At 47.7% G+C, this 23446-nt stretch overlaps 1 protein-coding gene across 12 annotated transcripts in view; it reads right to left on the bottom strand.

Moving 5' to 3' along the window:
• The window catches only part of Chd4 (chromodomain helicase DNA binding protein 4), a 35005-nt gene extending 14616 nt beyond the window's left edge, over nucleotides 1-20389 (bottom strand). For 4 of the 12 annotated variants that reach the window (XM_063237642.1, XM_063237643.1, XM_063237644.1 and 1 more), the window contains exons 1-25: nucleotides 20217-20389; nucleotides 19227-19404; nucleotides 15656-15777; nucleotides 15261-15476; nucleotides 14943-15061; nucleotides 14595-14836; nucleotides 14254-14381; nucleotides 13864-13999; nucleotides 13557-13735; nucleotides 13140-13379; nucleotides 12303-12506; nucleotides 11972-12177; nucleotides 11510-11641; nucleotides 11335-11431; nucleotides 9608-9799; nucleotides 8638-8838; nucleotides 8337-8474; nucleotides 7498-7619; nucleotides 7201-7374; nucleotides 6732-6873; nucleotides 6486-6617; nucleotides 6247-6364; nucleotides 4466-4590; nucleotides 3502-3739; nucleotides 3208-3383 (exon numbers count right to left, since the gene is read on the bottom strand). In XM_063237642.1, coding sequence (XP_063093712.1) covers nucleotides 3208-3383; nucleotides 3502-3739; nucleotides 4466-4590; nucleotides 6247-6364; nucleotides 6486-6617; nucleotides 6732-6873; nucleotides 7201-7374; nucleotides 7498-7619; nucleotides 8337-8474; nucleotides 8638-8838; nucleotides 9608-9799; nucleotides 11335-11431; nucleotides 11510-11641; nucleotides 11972-12177; nucleotides 12303-12506; nucleotides 13140-13379; nucleotides 13557-13735; nucleotides 13864-13999; nucleotides 14254-14381; nucleotides 14595-14836; nucleotides 14943-15061; nucleotides 15261-15476; nucleotides 15656-15777; nucleotides 19227-19326 — 3879 coding nt within the window. In that variant the 5' untranslated portion in view covers nucleotides 19327-19404; nucleotides 20217-20389. The remainder of the gene's footprint in view (nucleotides 1-3207; nucleotides 3384-3501; nucleotides 3740-4465; nucleotides 4591-6246; nucleotides 6365-6485; nucleotides 6618-6731; nucleotides 6874-7200; nucleotides 7375-7497; nucleotides 7620-8336; nucleotides 8475-8637; nucleotides 8839-9607; nucleotides 9800-11334; nucleotides 11432-11509; nucleotides 11642-11971; nucleotides 12178-12302; nucleotides 12507-13139; nucleotides 13380-13556; nucleotides 13736-13863; nucleotides 14000-14253; nucleotides 14382-14594; nucleotides 14837-14942; nucleotides 15062-15260; nucleotides 15477-15655; nucleotides 15778-19226; nucleotides 19405-20216) is intronic. The other 8 variants (XM_063237649.1, XM_063237650.1, XM_063237651.1 and 5 more) reach the window with 3 other exon arrangements.
• Nucleotides 20390-23446: the final 3057 nt, after the last annotated feature.

Genomic DNA, 23446 nt, shown 5'->3' with positions numbered 1-23446 from the left:
GTCGTGGGTTCGATCCCCGGTACCAATAAAAAGGAAAAAGACAAAAAAAAAAAAAAAAGCCAAATGTGGTCCCCCCACCCCTCAAGCCTACAATTCCAATATTCTGGAAAGTGGAGGTAGGAAGAGCAAACGCTCAAGCCCAGCTTGGGTAATTTAGCAAGACCCACTCTCAAAGAATAAAAAGTTCTGAGGATGTAACTCAGTAAAAATGCCATGAGTTCTATCTCCAATATGGGGGGGGGGGGTAAAAATTCTTTTGACAGTGGTATCAACCATGGGAAATTTTAATATTTCAATTTTTATACTGAACTGGGCATGGTGGCATATACCTATAATCCCAGCAGCTGGGAGGCTGAAGTAGAAAGACCACTGCAAGTTCAAGGCCAACCTGAACTATATATAGCAAGACTGTCTCAAAAAACCAGAAACAAACAAAAACTTAATTTTTTTACTGGAGTACTTAATTGGTAAAGGCTAAATGAAAAAAACTCCCAAATATGAACACCTCTGGTTCTGGCATTTCAGAAAAGGGACACTGAAACTGTGCTTCCCCACAGGGCTCTTTATCTTCTAATTTGGACTCCAGCCCCAAGATACATGAAAGGGACAAAAGCAAAGTAGACAATCCTAAAGTGTAATAAATTTAGCTAAGTACAAGTGTACACACCTGCAACCCCAGCCACTCAGAAGACTGAGGTAGGGAGATCACAACTTCAAAGACAGACTATGCAACTTAGCAAGACCCGAACTCAAAGAAGTAAAACAGATTAGAGGTATAGTTCAGTGATAGAACCCTTGCTCGGCATGCAAAAGCCCTGGGTTCAATCCTAAGAATCACTAAATAAGTAATTTTGTATTTAAAAAGAAATCAGGTTACTTGCACACATATAATGTGTGTACCATGTATATGTACAGGTTTATTTCAATGTATGTAATATGCATGTGCATAAAGTATTTTTGGAAAGACATACAAAAACTTAAAGCCTTAGTCATCCCAAGTAAGAGGACTAGATAGAGAACAAAGAGGAAAGAGACACTTTTGGACCAGCAAGGACCATGCTGCTGTGATGTCTATAAACAGCTTCATCGTCAGCCAGGGGCACTGAGAAGTAGAATCTCTAAGAGGCGAGGCCTAGCGGGAGGAAGTAAGCTTGCTGTGGCTGTCCCAGTGAAGGGAATGCTGGGACCTCAGCCACTTCCTGTCTCTTTCTTTGCTGCCCCAGGTGAGCAGCTTCCTCCACAACATGGTCCCTATCACATGCTGTCTTGCATGGGCCCGAAAGAAATAAGGCCTACTGACTCAAACTACAGGGTCAAAATACACGTGGCTTTTAGGTTGATTACATCAGGCATTTTGTTACATTAAAGGCAAGTTAGCATATATCAATTCCTATCCAAAAAATAAACTTAAAAATACCTTATGGATGGCAGCTGGGTGTGGTGGCATATGCCTATAATCCCAGCACTTAGCAGGCCAAAACAGGAGGGTTGCCATGAGTTTGAGGACAGCCTGCACTACACAGTGAGTTCAAGGCCAACCTGAATGAACTAGTGAGACACCGTCTCAAAAAAAAAAAAAAAAAATCCCGTGGTAGGGCATGGTAGTGCACATCTAGAATCCCAGCACTCTGGAAGGCTGAGGCGAAAGAATTCCAAATTTGAGCCTGGCCTGGACAGCTCAGGAAGACTTTATCTCTTTTTTTTTTTTTTTTTTTTTTTTTTCTTTTCCCAAGTTTTAATGAAGGAAGACTTTATCTCAAAATATAAGAACAAAAGGGAGGAGTGCAGCTGCTGGCAACGTAGCTCAGTATGAGAGCCCTGGGTTCAATCCTCAACACTAGAGAAAAAGTATCTGTTAATAGGATCACACATCAGTAGGGAACTGCTGGGCTGTACTACACCAGATTTCCCAGCCACCAGGTACACATAGACTATGAGCAGAAACATCACCTTTACAAACTTACAGAACAGCCACATTACCTGTGAAACACAGCCAAGCAGTGATTCTGAACTGGAAGGATAAAGAAAAAATGACAGAGCCCACCAGAAAGCTAAGCCAATTCAAAGGTCCCTGTGCTAAGTCACTTAATGGTGGCCAGCAGAAAAGGCAATTTCTGGTGAGAGACATAGCTCAGAGGTATAAGCACCTGCCTGGCAAGCTCAAGGTCATGAGTTTGATCCCTGGAACCAAAAAAAAAATTTTTTTTTCTTTTTGATATAGGGTTTTATTATGCAGTTCAGGTTGCCCTGAACTCACTCTGTACCCCAGGCTGGCCTCAAGCTCACAGCAATCCTCCTGCCTCAGCCTCCAGAGCCCTAGGATCACAGGTATGTGCCACCACTCACAGCAAGCAAATTTTATTTTAATTTTATTCCCTTCTTTATCATTTGGGGAAAAAGAAAGTATTTTTGTTTTACTGTAAAGATCAAGGAAAAGGAGACAAAATTGGGAAGCAATTCTGATTTTTTTTTTTTTTTTTTTTTTTGTACCAGGAATCAAAACTCAGGACCTTACAATTGCTAGGCAAGCACTTGTGTAGCTGAGCTATATCCCCAGCTAGTAATTCTGATCTTTTAGAAACAGAGTCAGGCAGGGTTGGGGATACAGCTAAGTGCCTGCCTGGCAAGCTCCAGGTCATGAGTTCAATTCCTGGTGCCCTGCCGCCCCCCGCCTTAAAAAAACAAAAACAAACAGAGGTAGGCATGTTAGCACATGCCTGTAATCCCAGCACTCCACAGGCTAAGACAGGAGGATCACCATGAGTTTGGAGGCCAACCTGGACTACACAATTTAAGGCCAGCCTGAACTATGAAGTGAGACCCTATCTCAAAAAAACATAAATAAATAAATAAATAAATTTTTAAAAAACATAAATACCTTATCTAAGTTTTTATGGTTCCTTGTGCTTTTTCTCAGATTATTCTTTGTAGAACAAAATACGCAAGAGAAAATTAAATTCTGGCAAAGAGCCAGCATAACTGTTATGAGTATGAAATTTTGCTGTACATTTCCTTAACAGCCAAGACAAAGAGGAGAACATGATGTAGTCACATTACAACCTTTGTTTTCAAGGAAAGAAGTATATTTATTCATCAATGTACTAATGTACTTACAGTGTTTTCCTTTGTTCTCAAACATCACCTTGGTTTTGATTCCAATTTGTGTATTAATTACCAAATACAGCACTGCCTTGGATGCATACTCACCCCCATTTCTTCTTCTCGAACAACATACTGAGCCACTTTGAATGAGCTCAAATATTCATTCATGCCCTGCAATTCTGTGTCTTCAGTCTCATCCTGGTTGCGGTCCAGCAGCCGTTCGATGGCCTTATCATCGTAATGGATAACACTGCTATCTTCTCCTTCTTTGTTGTCTCCACCTACAAAGAATCAAAGGTCCATTAACCCAAAGTCAGCTTTAGCAGCAGTAAGTAAAGCAGGTGTCAGTCTCTGAGAAGGCAAGCCCCACCCAGAAACTGAAGCCCCTGACTTGCTCACCTCCATCTGTGGCTTCGTCCTTGAACAGTTCCTCAGTACCAAATTTGAGGATATCATCAAGCTCCTGCTTGGACATAGACCCAGTCTTGGATCCCAACCCAGGCCGTACTACTAGATGGGTCAGCATCATCTTCTTCTTTGCCACCTGTGTAATACGCTCCTCCACTGATGCCCGGGTCACAAATCGGTAAATCATAACTTTCTTATTTTGTCCAATACGGTGAGCTCTGCTAAAGGCCTAAAGTTGAGCAAGAAATAACCAGAAACCATATTTTCCTGCTACCATGCCTGCTTTGCCTCTTAAATAAGTTAAACCCAGTGTAAGACCTGGGTTGCCACTTGCCTTCATAGGAAACTTTCTTTTTCACCCATGCCCCAAATACCAACCTTTATTCATGTTACCCAAAATATAGCCAGTGCTAACCCAAACTCTTTGGGGTTTATAAGGCAAATGACATAAAAATCTATTCATCAGATATGCCTGGAATCCCAGGTTCTTGAGAGGCTCAGGCAGGAGGATCACAAATTCAAGAGCAGTCTGAGCAACTCAGTGAGACCCTACCTAAAAAAAATTTGTTTATTTTTGTTTTATTGAGACAGCATCTTGCTATGTAGTCCAGGCTGACTTGAACTCATGGCAATTCTCCTGTCTCAGCCTCCCAAGTGCTAGGATTATAGGCATTGCACCACCATGCCCAACTCCTATCTCCAAATTTTAGAAGAACTTTTTTTTTTAAAGAAATTGAGACGTTGCCTGGCAAGCATGAGGTTGTGAGTTAGATCCCTGGTAGCAAAAAAGAAAGAAAAAAACTGGGATGTGGCTCAGTGCAAAGGTCCAAGGGTTTTTTAAAAAAAGGATTCTGCTGTTTCTCAATTGAACAACTAGTTTCAGAAGATGGAGCTCTCATAGGGAAAGTGCATCTCTAGTAAGTTACTGTCTCCCCAGACTGCTCCCTCTGCTCACCTGGATGTCATTATGGGGGTTCCAGTCAGAGTCATATATAATAACTGTGTCAGCAGTGGCCAAATTGATCCCAAGGCCCCCAGCTCGAGTGGAAAGCAAGAAGCAGAACTGCTGGGCCCCCGGTGCTAAGAAAGGAACCAGAACACCGTTAGAGTTGTCTCCAAAATTCCAAATAAACAGAGAAGGAATCTCAGAAACACAAAACTCTATAGACTGAGACCACAGTAATAATTTAGCAAATTTACCGATTTGTCAGTATCTATCCCCCACTAGGTACTGACAGCAGTGTGAAAGTTTAAGGACAAATAAGAGTTAACAGTCAAGTACCATCTTCAGTTACACAGTGCACCTGTAATCCCCAGCTAACTAGAAGGCTAAGACAGGAGGACTGCAAATTCAAGCCGGCCTGAGCAACTTAAATAAAAAAAATTTTAAAGTGGCGTTGAGGGTTGGGGATAAAGCTCAGTAGTTCAAGCCCCAGTACCACCAAACTATATATAATCAATTACAATGGGAAAAAGAGTAAATCAGCATACATCCAGAGATACTTGAGGCTGGGGATTTAGCTCAACAGCATAAGCGTCTGCCTTGCAAGCATGTGGTCGTGAATTTGATCCCTGGTACCAAAAAAAGGAGATACTTAACTAATCAATAATCCCCAGAAATGGGACATGGCACCTCACATCCACCTCCAATGCAATGCGTTCAAAATGACACAGCACCAGGTGAAACGGCACACTCCTGTAATCCCAGCACTTACAGGAGGCTGAGGCAGAAGGACTGCTTAAATTTGAGGCCAGCCTGGACTACACAGTGAGTTTGAGGACAGCCTGGACTACAACGCAAAACACTGTCTCAAAAAGCAAATAAATAATTTTTAAAATAAAAATAAAAATGACACAGCATCAATTTTGTATTATTCTTCTCCAAAATGTCTCCTCAGATAAACTGAGACATTATGTAAAATAACTGACCAATACTCATCAGAAGTATAAACATCATAAAACAAAAGAAAGCCAGGAATGGTAGTGTTCACGTGTAATCCTAGCACTCAGAGAGACTGAGCCAGCATGATTTCAAGTTTATTCCAAGCTTGGACAACTTATTGTGACCCTATGTCAAAACAAAAATAAATAATAAATGAAAAAGGGCTGAGGGTGTAGCTCTGTGTAAAGGCCTTGGGTTCAATGCCCAGTACTGCACCCACGGAGGACAGGAAGCAGCACAGTAACTAACAAACTGGATCCTGAAACCAAAAAAGGACATTAAGGGAAAAACCAGGGACATTCAATCAGGGCCTATAGTTCTCTTTATAGCACTAATGTTAACTGCCTGGTTTTAATCACTGTACTGTGTTATTTGTCACTACTGAAAGTAAGTTAAAGGGTATGAATGAACTCTGTGTTTTGTAACTTTTAAGTCCAAAATTATTTCAAAATAAAAAGTTGGGATAAAAGACATAGTAGTGTCTACTTTAAAGACAGACAAGTCTGGCACTAACTTGGTATGTGATCCCTGTTTTGGCCTCGAGATGCAATGAGGAGGATTAGATCAAATGCTTTTTTCTAGAGGAAGAATAAAGACTCCACGGGGAAAAAATCTAGGAATAATCTAATACATTCTTCTAATTAAGACATTCAAAAGCTTTCCTTTTCCACATCAGTTGATGAAGACCCACAAGAACTGTACAGAAAGAGAGATGTGTAAAAGTAAGTGATCCATCCAAAGATACAAGTGACTTAAGGATGCCCGGGAGCAAGCCCTTCCCTTCCTCTCTTTACCATTAAACCGGTCAATGGCCTCTTGACGCATGTTCCCAGTGATTCCACCATCAATACGTTCGTATTTATAACCTTCATGTTCCAGGAAATCCTCTAGCAGGTCTAACATCTTGGTCATCTGGAAAAGGAGTTATGGAGGAGCTTAGTTATGGAGGAGTCAGATGCTAATCCCTTTCCTCATGTCTCTCTGGACTACCCACTGCTGTCCCCTTAAGCTCCCAGTCCGGCCCACATAATACCTGGGAGAAGATGAGTACACGATGCCCACCCTCCTTAAGGTTCTTAAGCATCTTCTGCAGAAGCAATAATTTCCCAGATGCTCTGATAAGGGCACTGCCATCATACATGCCATTAGGCATCTTAGGAGCTTCCTGAGGACAGAATCAAAGGAAAAATTCAAACAAAGCCTACAAGGAAGAATTCTGAGGACAGAATCAAAGGAAACATTCAAAGAAAGTCTACAGGGAAGAGGTGGCACAACATACCATTGCCGCCACAGGGAAGAGGTAGGGATGGTTGCAGCACTTCTTCAGATCCATTACCACATTTAGCAGAGAGACCTGGTTGCCACCACCTCGAGCATTGAGTGCTTCAAAATTTCGAGTGAGGATGTACTTGTAGTACTTCCTACATAGTCAAGAGAGGTTGGACTCAGTCCTCTGAATGATTAATAATGCAGTGCATGGCCTGAGATCTTTCCAACATACTACACTTCGGGGCTAAGGAAGCCTAACAAGCTGACCAACGGTGCCACTATTCAATTAAATGAGGCAAAGACTAACTGAGATCTACATGCTCCACCTCCACAGCACCAGTTCTCCTCAGATCCCACCTGCTCCTGTCACTAGCTGCCTTGAGTGTGTGGGAGTGGGGTGGAAGTGAAAAACACTGCAGACCTGGAGGGGTGTAACTGCACCTGCAGAATGGGTCAGACTCCTGCCCCTCCTCACTCACTTCTGCATAGGGCTCAGCTCCACCCGCACAATCAGCTCTGTCTTGGATGGCATATTCTTGAACACGTCAGCTTTGAGCCGCCGCAACATGTGAGGCCCCAGCATGTCATGCAGTTTTTTAATCTGGTCCTCTTTGGCAATGTCAGCAAACTCTTCCAAGAAGCCTTCCAAATTGCTTCACAAAGAAAAGGAAGAAAGTTACTGGAGGAGGAGAAAAAAAGGAGTGACACAGAAAACAGGTGACAGGAAAGAGTTAGAAGCAGTGTTATGGGCTGATTACAGATAAACACACACTCACTGGAACCTCTCTGGGGTGAGAAAGTTGAGCAGATGAAACAGCTCTTCCAGATTGTTCTGCAGTGGTGTTCCAGTCAGCAACAGCTTGTGCTGGAGTGAGTAGCCATTTAGGACCCGGAAGAACTGGTGAAGCAGATAGGGAGAGGTGAACCTCACTGGCTGAGGATGCTAATGTATCTGTAGAATTTCAAGATGTCTCACTGCCTACTATACTTAAAACTCCTACCCACCCTCATCCTCTTTATATACACGTAGGTAGCACTGGGGAATAGGCCTGCTAAGGCCTTCCCACTGAAACACACCCCCAGCCTTTTTGTTTGGTGAGACTGAGGATCAAATCCAAGGGTGCTCTACTACTAAGCTACATCCTCAACCCCCTCTTTTGAGACAAAGCTTCGCTAAGTTGCTTAGGCAGAACATGAACTTAACACAGGTGTGCACCACAGTGCCTGGCTTTACTTTTTGGTCTCAGTAACTGGGCTCAAACATGTCATCCTCATGCCTCTGCCCTCCAGAGCACTGGAATTACAAGCAGCTGTTTTGATGTCTGAGTACTGGGCATCATACGCAAAACTTCCCATATACTAAGCACATGCTCTACCACTGAGCTGTAACTCCCAGAGCTTTTGTTGTCTACTTATTCTTCAGTGCTGAGGCAAACACAGCATCTTACAAACACTAAGGATATGCTCTAACTATTGTGATGTTTTGAAGGCCTAGCCTTATAAGGATGCAGATAGAGACCATTCTTCCCTTTCCCCTCCTAGGTTTCTGCTGAATGAGTATGCTGTACTAGAAGACTAAAACTGGGACCTTGTAACCTTCTTCCTGTCTTCTCACCTTAGATTGATTATTCTTCAGCCGATGCGCTTCATCCACAATGAGGCAGGCCCAGTCAATAGAACCCAGGATAGCCATGTCAATGGTGATCAGCTCATAGGACGTCAGCAGCACGTGGAATTTCACAGACGCCTCTTTCTGCACAGGAAGTCAGCCTGGTCACTACTGTCCCCACACCTCCAGTGTAAACTCCCTCTCCTCCCAGGGTCATCCTATCTCACCAAGGACCAAGTCACAAGGAGGCAAACCAACCCCGAAGCCTTGACACCCTCTCTAAGGTAGCATCCCCCAGTAGACGTACCTTCATGCGGGATGCCTTTTTGCCACCACGAATGGCATTGTCTTCAAAGGAGAACTCATTCTCCCGGATGATGGCACGGCTGTCCTTGTCCCCCACATAGGTCACCACATACATGTCAGGAGCCCACATCTCAAACTCCCGCTCCCAGTTGATGATTGTAGAAAGAGGTGCACTCACTAGGAAGGGCCCTTTTGAATGGCCCTTAGAGAGAAGAGAGACAGTTAGGACCCGGTATCCACCTCAGCCCATCCCTTGAGCAGAATCAAGGACTGATATCTCCACTGCTGTCCCCATCCTCACCTCATACACCAGGAAGTCCTACCCACTCCACCTCACAATGCCATGCATCCACCTGGACAGACAGATGAAGCTCTCACTCTTGCTAAGTCTTTCCCTATCAACCCCACCCACAATTCCTCGGTCCTCAACACACAACCACTGCCCCCCAGGATGGAGGCTCAGGCACCCGCAGCTAATTCTACCATGGCTCTATTCCTTTAAGCCTTTCGTTGGGGACATATGCCTGTGCTATTATCCTTCACCAGTGTTGTTCAAGCTCAGAGACCAACTGCTAACCAGTTAAACATACCCCAAGTGGCACTCAGGGAATGCATTTTACACACTGACCATCCCAAGCGTTACTTAGGCAAGTGTCATTTCAACTAGTTGCTTTAGTTTTTATGTTTTGTTTTTAGATAGGACCTCGCTATTTAATAATTCAGGCACACCTTGGCTGGCCTCAAACATAGAGCAATCCTGCCCCAGCATTGAATAAATTTGGTAAAATCGTCCTTTTTATATATCCAGTTATACTATCTTATAATAATTAACAAAAAATGTACAATTTTTGGTCACCCCATATTTAAATAATGGACTAGTAAGTAGTCAATTCCCTTTTCTTCCTCAAAGGGCAAGGGAACACTAAACACAAAATACCCACACCAAAAATGAACACCCTTGCTTTCCTCACCTCCTTGTAGAGAGAATAGAGGAAGACCGCTGTCTGTACAGTTTTCCCAAGGCCCATCTCATCAGCCAAGATGGTGTCGGTACCCTGAGCCCAGGAAAAGCGCAACCAGTTCAAGCCTTCCATTTGGTAGGGGTGCAGGGTTCCACCAGTGGCATCCAGGTACTCAGGCTGTCGTTCATACTTCACGGTTGGCTGAATGAAATAGGCAAGCTGGTCAGGAATTCCCTTTTCTCCATTAAAGAACACCCATTTCCTCATCTGTGCTCACTAGATCTTCCCTGAGGAGAGCCACAAGAAATTTAGGCAAGTAGGACCTCAATGATAAGACACATGCACAAGGCCCTAAATTCCATCCTCAGCATCACCCAACAAAAATGAGGGAGGTAGCTGGGCATGGTAGCATACACCTGTATCCCAGCACTCAGGAGGCTGAGACAGGAGGATTGCCATGAGTTCAAGATCAGCCTGAACTACATAGTGAGACTCTGTCTCAAAAACACCGGAAGAAAAAAAAGCAGAGGATATTGAGAAAAGATCCTGACCAGTCATTACAATTTTTCATTTGTGTTAGAATCTTCTAGAAGCAAAACAAAAACCTACCAGGCACTGATCTTGGTCATAGGTAGATCACAGAAAAAAATGTATCAAGGACTCTCTAAAAATGCAGTAATCCTATGATCCTGTGGGCCTCCTGGATCCACTTTTCTGTTGTTGTTTATCTGCTATTGTGCACAGGACCCAGAACTTCATGCATGCTAAACACATTCTTAGCACTGAGCTCCGTCAGACCCAAATTCACTTCTTTAACCCCAACTGCCCTTACATTATACAAGCAAAAACCAAAGGAACTAAGCCACAAAAATTAAAGATCAGGAGATCCATCTTCCAATATACATTTCACAGTAGCTTAGTTATATGACCCCTCTCTAGATAACAATTCTTTAGACATTTTAAATACACCTTAGCTGGGCATAGTAGTGCGCACCTACGATTCCAGCACTCAGGAAGCTGGGCCAAGAGGATCGCTGCAAGTTCAAGGTCAGTCTATACTACAAAGCAAGACTCTATCTCAAAACCATTTTTTTGTTTTGTACTGAGGATTGAACTCACGACCTTGTGCTTGCCAGGCAGGCACTTATACATTTGAACTAAATCCCCAGGCCCCTCAAATTTTTAAAAAATATAAAATAAACAAATTTAAAAAATACACCTTGTAGCTAGGTACGGTGTTGCACACTTGTAATCCCAGCTGCCAAGTTTGAGGCCAACCTGAGCCAAGAGGATCGTTGCAAGTTTGAGAGCATCTGGGCTACAAAGTGAGCTCAAGCTCAAGCTGAACTTCACAGCAAGACTCTGTTCTCAAAAAGACCAAAAACAAACAAACAAACAATTAAATAAGGAGACTATCTCTAAATATAAAAAAAAAAAGGTCTGGGAATATAGCTCAGTGTTAAGAGTGCTTGCCCAGTGCCTCCCCTGGGCTCAATCCCCAGTACCAAAACACCCTCTGGTTTTTTGTTTTTGTTTTTGTTTTTTAATGATGAAAAGAAAATAATTCTCCTATTTTCTAACTTACAGAGCTGGAGAAGTAGGAAAATGGACTCCATAGGCATTCTCAGTGATAATGTTATTGTTTATAGATTCTTTCCTGCAGCATTGTTACTGACACGGCAGCAGGCACGCTATAATGCCCTACCCTATAAACCATCTCTTCTGTCCCAACTCACATCGACAGTGGGAGTCTCAGGAGGTCTCTCCAACTTCCTCAGCTTCACCTTCTTGAGCTTCTTGCCAGGTCGTCCTTCCTCACCCCTCATTAATTCCCTAAAAAAGAAAAAAATCCCACAGCTGCCCAGGGTCCTTTTCAAAAGGAAGCAATTCTCCTCTCCTCAAATCACCTACCTGTGATTCCAGTAGCTCTGCTTGAACAGATCATAGTCCTGTATCTCAACATCTTCACTCTCCCAAGATGCCTGATCATAAGGTAAGTCTCGCCACTTGATTAAGTAGTGAACATGGCCCTTCTTGTCCACACTACAAGGTCAAGAGAGAAACCCTCAAGGTCAAGAGGCAACCTCACCCCCAAGTCAGCCTTACCCTCAACAGGGTACAGTAATTTCCGTTTCAAACTACCTGACATGTGCTACAGACCTCACAGATTCAGAGCCTCTCTTATACTCATCTTTGGCCCAAAAGTTATCATTCTCTAATCTATGCTCTCCCAAGGCTCCAATTCCAGGACTTAATCACTCATTACACTACAGAATGTCCTCCAAGGCTAAGTCACTGGCAGCTCCCCTCCCCTCACTCCCTGTCCCACGGATCTCCCGTGGATATGCTACCTTCAGTGGGCCCATGCAGTACCTGTGATTGAGGATTCGATGGATCATCATCCACTCAGGTTTTATACCATAGCGATAAAAGCGTTCCTCCATCTCTGCAAATTTAGGATCTTTGTTCTTTCGCTTTCGGCTCTTCTCTTCATCACCACCGAAGTCCCCAGAAGGTGGTTCATCCATATCATTCTTCCGCTGATAGTTCCGGAACATCACCTGACAATGAAGCTCCAACTACAAACAGAAAGAGAAAATAAGCCTCAGAAGAGCTGCATCCACCCACTTTTCCTACCAGGCTGCTTGCCCACTGCCCCCTTCATTGTGGCTTCTCCTCCACCTCCAGCCTGTCCCAAACTTACCTGAAGCTCAGACACCCAGGAACAGTGCCAGTAGGACATGCCTTGCCACTTCACAAAAAACTGTCGCTCTGGCCGCCCCTCCAAGGGCTTGGGGGAGGGAGTATTGGGATCCGCATCTGGAGGCCGAGGCACTGGCGTGGGAGATGGTGGCTGACCCCACTTCCAGATCAGGATCTTCTGCACTTTGCCCTTCAGAGCTGGACACTGAGAGAAACAAAGATGGCTTAAGTGGCTTAATCCTTATTCATAACCAGGAGGAGATGGTACATAGCCTACAGCCTCAAACTTACCAAAGAGTTATTAATATCTCATTTTAAGTAAGATCTAATCCCAGACCTTCTTAGGGAAGAAATAGTAGAGACTCCCCCAATTTTTAGACTTTATCTGGAATGTGTAACAACATCATGTCTAGCTGCTTGAGAGAGCTGGACTGACTAAACTTTAACAACCCAAAAACCCCACAGATCCAGAGCCTGGCTTTTCTCTCTTAAGCAGTCCAAAATCAGTAAATGTCCCACTAAACACTGCAAGCCACCGACCCCATGAGACAGATTGTCAAGACAGACAGACGTTCTCTGCCAAAACAGCATGTCAGCTCTTTTAAGATGGACGGCAAGACATCAACTCCTAAGTTCAAAGTTCTACACTGTCCCAAGAAAAGGTGTCCCAAGATTAGATGAGGAAGGAGGAAGGAAAAATACCTGTCTCACAGCTAAAAAGCACCTAGCTCTCCAGTGACCTCTCCCGTACCCCTCACCTCACAGTGCCTACTTACAGTAAAGCCATCTACTAGAGTAAACTTCCCACAATTCCACCCTGCTGAGGCCAGACACTCACAGTGCAGCGGGGACAGAGCCATTCGCCATTGGGGATCTCTGGCAGTGGGGGGTTCAGGCAGTGGATGTGGTAGGAAGACGGGCAGGTATCACAGCACAGCAGCTCCCCCCCATCCTTGCAGACCCGACAGAACTCCATATGGTGATCATCCTCCTCTTCAGGGTCTCCCCCAACCTCTTCCAGGATCTCCTCACCCTCTGAATTGTCTTCTTTGGCCTCCCACTGGATGCCCTCCTTCTCCTGTAGTAAAGGACCACAGATTCCCATTATCTCCACACCACCCCAACCCCGCCCCTCAAGTCAGACCCCACTGCACAACACTGGCCTGGATGTTTCCCAAAGCTCACTGCTACCAGCTTTCCCCATCCCACCCTCCCTCTCATGGGTTCCCTGAGGCCACAGTGGCCAGGTACTCACACAGTGTGGGCAGCTCCACTTGCCCTCGGGGGCCTTCTCCATGTCCGGATCCAGGCACACCATGTGGTAGGCTCGAGGACAGGTATCGCACAGGATGATCTCGCCGCCTTGCTGGCACACCTCGCAATAGTCCTGGTGGTCTGTCTCATAACCATCCACAGCAGTCACCTCCTCCTCGCCTGGGCAAGGAAGAGGGAAAGCCCAGTTATTAGAAAAAGACCACCTCCCCCAACCCCTATCTCCTAAGGGAGATTCTTTCCCCACCATTCCCACCATGTCCCACCACAGACAGAGAAAAGAAACACACCTTTCTTTTTCTTTTTAGTGGTTCGGAGTTTCTTGCGACTGCGGCTACTGCGGCTGGTGGAACCATCAGAAACAGAATAGCTATTGATACTGGCATCATCGAAGTCAGATTCCACATCTAAATCGTCATCCTCACTCTGGCAGGATAAAAAAGAATACAATTAACTAAAAGTTCACACCAAGGGAAGGAAAGAGCAGTAGAAAAGCCATCATTCCCTCACTGGGGGAACCAGAAGCCTAGCAATTCTACACAGAGGAAGTCGGGGCACACCTGGCTGAGGCCAGCTCCCCACATTCTAGTGTGCCTCCTGTGTAGGATATACCCTCACTGAGGGCATCATCCATTGTATTACAACCACTCCTTCCCCCAAGGGATAAGCCAGGGACTCACGGAGGATCTTTTCCGCTTTGAACCAAAACCTCCCAGCTTGATTTTCAGGGGTGCCACTTTCTTGGGTTTGGGCTTCTTGGCATCAGGTACACGAGGGCTGCCCTTGGGCTTCCTCCGGGCATTGGGACCTAAAACCAGGATACTCCCAAATATAAATCACAGGGAAAATGCATGGTAAAATAAAATCTTCACCTCCGCTTGCTTCACCATGTCTAGCCTCTCAAATCTCAGACTTATTCCTCCCTCCTATCTCCTACCTACAGAACAGTGCTCCCATTCCCCAGGGCTCTCCGACTTCCGAAGACCACATTAGAACCCTCACCTATGGAACTCCACTTTACCTTTGCCCTCCTTGGTCTTGGCCTTGCGGATAGGCACCTCTACAGGGGGAGGGGGAGGCGCCACCTCAGTGGCTGTCACCATGCTCTCCACCACAGCCACTGCTGCTGCTGCCGCTGCCGCCACTGAAGCCCCAGAGCTGCCTTTGAAGGGGTTGTTGGTGCTGAACTCCCGCCACTTCGCACCCAAAACCATCATCATCTTGGATACAGCAATCTTAGGGTTTTTGGCAGCAATGAGGGGTCTGGTGGAAAAACAGACAAAAACAGGAAAATGTTTAATAAGAGAACAAGACGCAAAAAGAGATTATAAAGAAGGACCTCCTCCTCTTCCAAAACCTCTTGGTTTACCGGACAAACTGGCTGAAGGCCTTGTAATTGGTGAGGGTGCGATAATCCTCCTCTGAGAACACATGGTCAATGTCTTCCATGCCCCAGTCTTCCAGGAGCTGAGCAGATGATTTAGGCTCCTACAGAGAACACAGCCAAGGGGCTGCCACTCAGTGCCCATGTTTGTTAAAGAACCAGAGGCAGGAGCTACAGCCGGCAAGACCAGAGTTAAGAGGAACAAATTGGGAATAGGTGGGGAGAACATGTTCTAAGGGACAAGAGAGTATCTGTGAAACTGAAGCTTGGAATCAACAGCACAGAGGAGGGAAGTCCACGTACCTTTGAATCATCATCATCATCATCCTCTTCCTCCTCCTCCTTCCGCTTGGATTTGCTCTTCTTCTCTTTCTTAGGTCCAAGTTTCTTCTTCTTTTTCTTGCCAGGGGTATAGTCACTGCCCTCACTGTCGGAGCGCAAAGCCACCTCTTCCTCCTCCTCCACAAACTCTGGCCCCTCCCCAGAGCTGTCCCCCAGCTGCCGGCATAAGAGCAAACGCTGGAGCAGGGAAAGGGGGAGAGGGAGACAGACACGCACATGCTACAAACATGCTGACCTCAGCACAGCCCTGAGGCTCGTCCCAGGACCTGGCCCACCACTCCAGAGGAAGGGACAAACATCCTTCTCAACAGCAACTCCCTGCTTCCTTCCCTTCCCTGTAACATGCACCCACTCACCTCCTTTTTTTGGCGCTTGCTCTTAGGGATCTTAGGGTCTCGGGGCTTTTTAGGCTTTTTCTTTTTCTTGAGCTTTGGAGTCTCTGTTTCTGATAAATCCTCTTCTGGGTCCTCTTCGTTTTCTACATAAATTTGTCCAACAGTAGTAGACAGGGAGATCAATAGCAAAAGGGTAGGGCTTAATTTAGAGGGTTTAGATTTTACTCCCCACCTCTTGTCCCAGATTCCTCTGAAGAGAGCTGCTATACTCCCCACAGAAGGAAGCTGATACCCAGGACTAAAACAAAGAGAGAGCTGTATATACCGAAATAGGCCTGCCAAACCAGACCAGGCCCACCTCGGGCAGCTGTCCAGGCCCCTGCCTCCTCTCCCAACTCCTGCTGCAGCCCTCTAGATGTCCACCAGCTCAGCGAAATCAAGCTGTCTAGAGTTTACCAAACAAAAAACTAGATTCAAGACCTCTTGCAACTGTTTGAAGCCCAGGGATGGGAAGGGAAGGTCCTGCTCACATGGCAACCACTGAATATGCCTGGACCACGTTCCAGAACAATATAGGCTTAGAGGGGAGAGGGCAGAAACCATACCCTTCGCTAGCCCCTCTGGAGTCTTCACTGCTCAGAACCAGAACCTCCCAAGCCCAGGTTCTGTTTCTGCTCCAATCTCTCACCTACTTTCAAATACAATTTCCTTTCCCCATCTCCAGGCCTACTGCTCCTACCCAGCTTCTCCTGGGTCAGCAGCCTCTTTTCCCTAGGGGCCCAAATCAGCCCAGCTGTCACCATCTCCCCCCTCCCAACCTCCTCCCATCTGGCTCCACCTCCTCCCTGGCTGGAAGCACACACAAAGCCTGGGGAACACTGAGAGCTCCTGGGCAGAGATAGGTGGGAAGGGGCATTGGGGGGAGGAGGAGGCCAGGAGGCAGCTTCCTTTGTATCAGACATTTGCCAGCTCCCACATCCCTCCTCCCTCTTTTCTAGCCACCCCCGCCCAAGCAGGGGAGAGTGCAGAAGGGAGTGGAGCAAAGAAGTGCCTCACCCACTGAGGAGAGGGAAAATGGCTCCTGACCGCAGAAGCCAGCCAGGGCACCCAGCTGCCAACATAGGACAGACAGGAAGTGGCAAGGGAGAGGGGCGGGGTTGACAGAGGTGGCTTAGGGAGACTGACCACACAGAAGACTTCTCAAATTATTACCTGACTTCACATCAAAATGCCACCAGTTCCTAACACCTACCCTGGGATGACACAGTTCACAAAGGTCACTCCAGGCAACTAAGACAAATGAAGGTTCTAGGGACTGGGCTATTCCCTCAATCATTAATTGGTTTTTTCAAATCATCAAAACTAAGATTTAACAAAATTTCAGTGGAGCTAAGGTCAGAGCATACAAGCGTCTCCTCAAACTGCAAATTTAGCTTGAGGACTGGAAGTTCAAAAGTCTCAAAACTCAGCAGCACAAGTACCTGCCCAGCAAGTGCAAGGTGATAAATTGGATTCCAATACCAAAAAAAAACCCCTCATTTTCCTCATCATCCCCAACCCAACATATGGGAATCACGCCAACATATGTAAATCATGTTCACACCAGAAAAAGAAGGAAGACCTAATGGGGGGGGGGGCAAAACTTTGTTTCCTTTAATTCTATACATATTCTTAGCACCTGATCCCCAAAGTTGGCCCTAAAATGCCTCTGGCTCCACCCTTTCTGAGCTAGACAGATACCAGGGAATATGAGACATTAGACTGGACAAAGCACAATCAGCTTTCCCACCTCACTGAGTAGATTCACGCCAGGCACAAGAAAGCCCCTCCCATTCCCTTGGGAATGGAACAGCAGCCTGGACCTCACCAGCCAGAATCATTTTCTTAAGGACTTTTTCCTAGGAACCCCCACATCACCCCTCATATAGCTGTATTTCAGTTCTTTCTCTTTGCCTCCACAAAGCTAGAAATGGAGACAAGGACAAACCCATGAAGACAAGAGGACATGCTTATATCCACAAACACCAACCCCCAACTCCTCAAACAAGGTGCTGAAATGGTAAGTGGTAAACTGGTTGAGAGATAAAGATTTGGGAAAGGGGCAGGAATGGGTGTGGCAAATGGAAAAACTGGGTCATGCTACAGCTCTGGCCAGAGTTCACCCTGGAAGCCTGTACAGCTACCAGTCAACCTGGGGGGGTCGCCCCAGACCAATGGGCTACCAGGAGGCCAAGATGGGGAACCAACATTGGCTGGATGGCACTACCATTTTTCATGCTCCTGGCTGAAGTGATGTAAAGAAGATGAGTCTTCCCTGTACCACCCCTACCTGAAGCAAGGGCACACCATTTAGCCACCCTACCCTTCTACTGATGAGACTCAAGCCTAAATTCCTTATTCCAGCAGCAGGAGACTACGAAACTGCTCTCTTAATAAGGCCTCAGGCTGAAGTGAAGTTAGAAAACAAGTTAGAAAACGCCAAACGTGAAAGCATTCCTCACAAACCACCTCAACTTCCAGCTAGAACGAATAGAGAAGGCAGAAGTGAAAGATATTCAATGAAAAACAGTATTGGCAGAACCCAAAATAAGAAAAAAAAATTGGAGAGGGTGAAAAAATGGCATAATGCAGAAAAAAAAAAAAAAACTAGGAAATGGGGAGTAAGATCAACGTAAAAAGCAGGTGACTTAACTAAAGGGCTCTAAATACTGAGGAACATCCACTTAAAAGCATATCAACTATCCTTTGAGGACAGACAGAGCTACTCCAATCAGGCAGTGTGGTTACAACCATGAATTTGGCCAGTCCACAAAGCCACTCTAAAACACTATAGATACTGCAACCCCTCACATACGTACACAAATACCTCACACGTCAGTCCAAACCATGGGCTACTCAGAGAAGCAAAAGCCTCTAGGACAGATGTCACAATAATGTCCACTCATCAGAGACCCCTCTTTGCTAGGCTAGCACAACCCCCTCTCCTTCCCCATTCAAAACATTCCAGCGATCTGCCTGGCTGAAAGCGCTCTAGATCCGCTAAGGAGCGCGATTCAAACTTCATACAGCTGAAACTACAGAAAACCCTAACTGATCAGAAGCAAAAAACATTAGATGTTAAGCAGCACGCCCTCTTTCCTTTCCACAACAGCAACCACAGGATCAGACTAGCACAGATGCCCAGCTGGGATGGTCCAACAAAAATCCTCAATGCTCCCAGCCACCGAAGTCCCCAAGAGTTTACAACAACCTGCATTGCTCCAAGGACCCACACACGGTATCGCCTGCCAGCCGGAGAGCTCCCTCAACTGGGAACTGCAGAGCATTCCTCAAGACAGACGAGTGCAACCAGCTTGCATCTGGGTCCGCGGTGCCCAGCAGGCACATGGCTTCCACCCTCCGCCACACACACACACACACACACACACACACACACACACACACACACACAAGAGCTCCGCAGAAGGGAACCACTCCCTTCAGATGCCCTCCACGTTGGGCTTCGCACCGAGCCAGAGCACTGTTGGACGGGAGTTACTAGGGAAACTGCAAGTGCTCCCCTCCAGCCCCGAGCCCTTGGGGAAGATGTTACCTGGGTGGGGTGGGGGCAGGCTGTTGTTCAAAAGTGTATCCATGTCCTCCTCCTCGCTGCCTGCGGAGCAGGGAGACGGGGAGCCCAGGCCCGACGCCATCGCCTTCCGCTCCCGGCCAGGGAATCGGCCCAGCTGCTCCTGCCTGCGGCCTGGGGCCCTCTGCACTGGCCCGAGTCACTGTGCGGGGGAGGGGGAGAGCACAGTCGGTGACGCGCACGGCCCCCTCCCCCACACCCACCGCTCCTTCCGCCCCCACCTCGGCCACCCCGGCAGGGCACCCGAGCCACTCGGGCTGAACTTAGTTCCACACTCCTGGGGGCAGCCGGAAGCCGGCTCCGCGGCGGCAGCCCCCACCGAGAGCAGGAACGACGCCCCGGGGCAGGCTGGTGCCGGCGTGCACGGTGAGCGGCCGGGCGGCCGAGCAGACCAGGTGCTGGAGGAGGGGGCTCGGGTGGCTGCGGCGCGGGGGTCAGGAAGCCGGCGGCGGCGAGCGCTCGCTCGGGGACACAAGGTCACTTGGGGGTGGGGGGCTCCTCCCTGCGGCTGAGGAGGGGCAGGTCCCCAGACAGGGCAGCGCTCCAAAGCCGGTCCCCTGGGACAACTCCAGGTTCTCTGGAGCCGCGGGGACCAGGGGGCGTGGAGGCGCGGGCGCCCCGGGGGTCTCGGGCGGGGACGCGGGCTAGCAGCGCCCACCGGGAAGGGGCCAGGCCACGTGCCCCGGGGGGCGAGTGAGCAGGGCGAGGGGCGGGCGCCGGGCCTGGCGGGAGACCGGCTGGGGCGGGGGCGCGGGAGCGGGACGCGGCCAGGCCCGGCCAGGCGGGGGTGGGGAGGCCGGCACCCTGCAGGGACGGGAAGGGAAGGGTCAGCTTTGCCGAGCAGGAGGCGGCCCGAGGGTCAGGGACGTCCAAAGGGAAGACAGGTGAGGGAAGACGCTCGGAGCTTGTCGGGCTATGAGGGGCGCCTCTCAGGGAACCCCGCGCTCTCCTCACCCCGGAGCCGCCGCAGGTCGCGCTGGGTCTGGCCCGGTGTCACTCCCGCACCGGCTCCTCCTCGCCGCGGCCGAAGGGGGGAAAATGGCTCCGGCTCCGGCGTCGCCTCTTAAAGGGCCCGAAACACCGGCCGGGAAATCCCACCGCACAGGCCCCGCCCCCCACGGACAGCCCATAATAACCTCAACCAACTCCAACCCCCCCTCCACTACCGCCACCCTCCTCCCTAGGTCTCCCGGGCAACCCCCGCCCCCTCGTCGCTCAGGCAACCACTGACCACGCCCCCTTTGAGCGCGCCCGCTTGTCACCCAGGCAACCGCCCACCTCATGGCCATCCCATAATACACACGGACACCCCACATACACACACCCCGACCCCCACACACGCTCCATACACATATATACTAGGAGTCTGCTGACATATAATGCAGACCTTTTGCAACTAACCTTCAGACATCCCATAATAACCATCCTTTGCCAACTTCTTCACTCTTGGCCCTAATGCTAACATCCCATAATAATTCATCACCCCTCCCTCCCCATGGCCATCCCATAATAAGCACCCCTTCCAGCACTTCAGCCTCATATCCCATAATACTCAGTCCCCATCCCCCACAGACATCCCATAATAACCACCCTTCATCCTCCCCCAGTTTGATATCCCATAATAGTCAGAAACTCACCCCCCCATACTACAACAACGGACACTCGGCCTCCTCCCACACACATCCCGTAATAATCAGTCTCCCACTTTCTATACTGACATCCCATAATAACCAACCCCCTAGAGCTGCCCTCAGTCCCTGCAGGCTAGGAGGGTCTAGAAGCTCACACCACCACACCAGCCTGCACAGGCTCGTGGCTCCAGGGACATACCCCTCCTTCCTATCAAAGAAGAGCCCCAAAGGGTCAACAGCCTTAGTGTCACTCCACAGAGGACATCTAAAAATCCTTTCCCCAACACTGGAAAAATATCCCATAATAATGTTACTCCCCCGCCCACACCCTGACATCCCATAATTGCAAAGAGCCCATGCACAACCCAGTGTCACATCCCATAATGCTTCATCTCCACTGCCTCCCCTATAGCCTTCCAACCAGACATCCCATAATATTCATCTTCACACCTCCCCCATCTCCAGAAGCTGACAGTCTATTCCAGCACCCAGAGCAGAGAGGGTGGGGCAGGCTACCCACACTGTCCTGTCCCGCCCCCACAGATACACCTCATTCCCTTTCTGGGCCTAAAGTCCCTTGATGTCCAGGACCTTAGGTTCCCACATTGCCTCATTTACACTCAGAAGCTGAGGTGCAAAGTGAGGGTCCCACCCAATCCCACTGAAGTCCAGGGACAGCCCTGATACTTATACCCGATTTTTGATTTTCAGTAAAACAACAAATACTATGCTGACCAGATGAAATATTTGTATAAAGTTTAATTCACCCCAGGGCATCCCATAATAAGTGACTATCCCATCCAAAGACTATTCGTCAACCTTCCCACAGTGGTCCCCCGCCACCTGCTAAGTCAGGAAGTATTCCTCAGTGCCTCCAGGCCACTCCTATGGATGGATGGCCCATCATGAGGAACAGAGCACCCAGGTAGGTACACTGCAAAGGCTGAAGGCAGCTCTCCTCTCACACCACTGCTCGCACTCATTCAACTTTTGTTTGTTTGTTGACAAGGCATAGAGCGCCAGGACAATGCAAAGAAAACTGGTGCCTCGCTTCACAAAGCATAAACCAACCCCCAGATACAAGAAAGAATGATGTCAAAGGAGAACTACTGAGTGCTGTTTCCCAGTGTCCACTGTAGTGGGGGGGGGTCCTGAGTATTATGGGATGTCAAACAGGTGGATGAAGGGTGGTTATTATGGGATGTCTGTGGGGCGTGGGGACTGAGACTAGATCAAAACCTGATGGGTCTCAGGAGAAATCATGGCCAGTGGAGTTCTTAGTGGTCCTTTTAAAAGCCAGGAAGTATTCCAAAAGGATTTACAGGTGTAGATGGCTGGTCAAAATAATCTCATCATTCTGTATATACTAAAGAATTTTAGTTTGTGAGCACTGTCCATTCATTCAGTGTTCCTAATACTGAAATCTTATGATTTGCTTATTCTTCTTCCCTAACTCCACATGTCACAACTCTTACCCCCACTCTGGAACACCAAATTCAGCTCACCCTCATTGTCCCATATTTTCAATCACATTCCCAAATTATATTTGTAAGTGTTCTAATACCTCCAATTGCCCCCGTCCTTGACTTGTTCATCCCCTCCCCCAATTCTCCAACTCAAAAAAACTTTGGTGGTATAAAGTTCACCATTGTCCCATTGACCCATGTGCAGGTCGGCATTGCAGGAAGCCTTCCTTATTCTACTGTGCCACTAGGTAGCTTCCAATACATGCCACCTCCATCCGTAGCTGTGCTGGCTCTCTGATCATCCCAGGGAACCAGCCCCACAAAGTCAGGCAGCCCAAACTTGGAACCCTTTGGCCTTCAGAGAGCCTGAGTCCTTCAGCCTGTCACACTCCTCTCTTCCCGTACATATCTCAGAGTATCGGGGTCTGGGTGAAAAATGATGTCCCAGCACACTACCTTCCTGTTCCGGACCCCCAAGCTAAAGATGTCTCCTTCTAATTTCATCTGCTTTTTCTACACAGGTCCAAGACCTATGGCAGTGGGACAGGTTGAAAAGAAACTGGAGCTTCCTCACTGGAATGACCTTTTCTGACTAGGAGTGAACAGACATCTCTGCAGTGCCTTGCTCATCTCTCTTCCCTAGAGAAAGGGTGACTCTGTCCTCTGGGATCCAAGGGATGAGGGATGATGGGAAAATTGAGTTTGGGAGGGGCAAGAAAGAATCTGCTTCAGGAAATGACGTGCTCTTGCTCCCAAGCAGAGTACCAGGAGATGTCAAGTCTTTCTACCAGCTCCTGCTTGCATCTTTACTATTTTCTTATCTTAAGGCTGAAGTTTTCAGCATCAGAGACCTCAGTCAAAAGCTCCCATTGTTACCTTTAAAATTTATTTGCCCCCCCCCATTCACTCCAACTCCCTAGACTTCCCTTTTCCTATGTTTATGGTGATGTGCACTGGTCATTTCTCCCATTCTGCAAGGTTTCTATAGCCCCCCTCCTTCAACTGCTTGACATAAAGATTGAGCCCCATTCACTTATCCACACCCTTATCCATGCTCATTCCGATGAAATTGGTACTCCACAAAGCA

The sequence above is a fragment of the Cavia porcellus genome, unplaced genomic scaffold, assembly GCF_034190915.1.
Source record: "Cavia porcellus strain 051 isolate PalLab524CR breed Dunkin Hartley unplaced genomic scaffold, mCavPor4.1 scaffold_27, whole genome shotgun sequence".
In the NCBI taxonomy this organism is placed as follows: domain Eukaryota; kingdom Metazoa; phylum Chordata; class Mammalia; order Rodentia; family Caviidae; genus Cavia; species Cavia porcellus.
The sequence above is the reverse complement of the archived record's forward strand: the minus strand, read 5'-3'. Positions and strand labels throughout refer to the sequence as shown.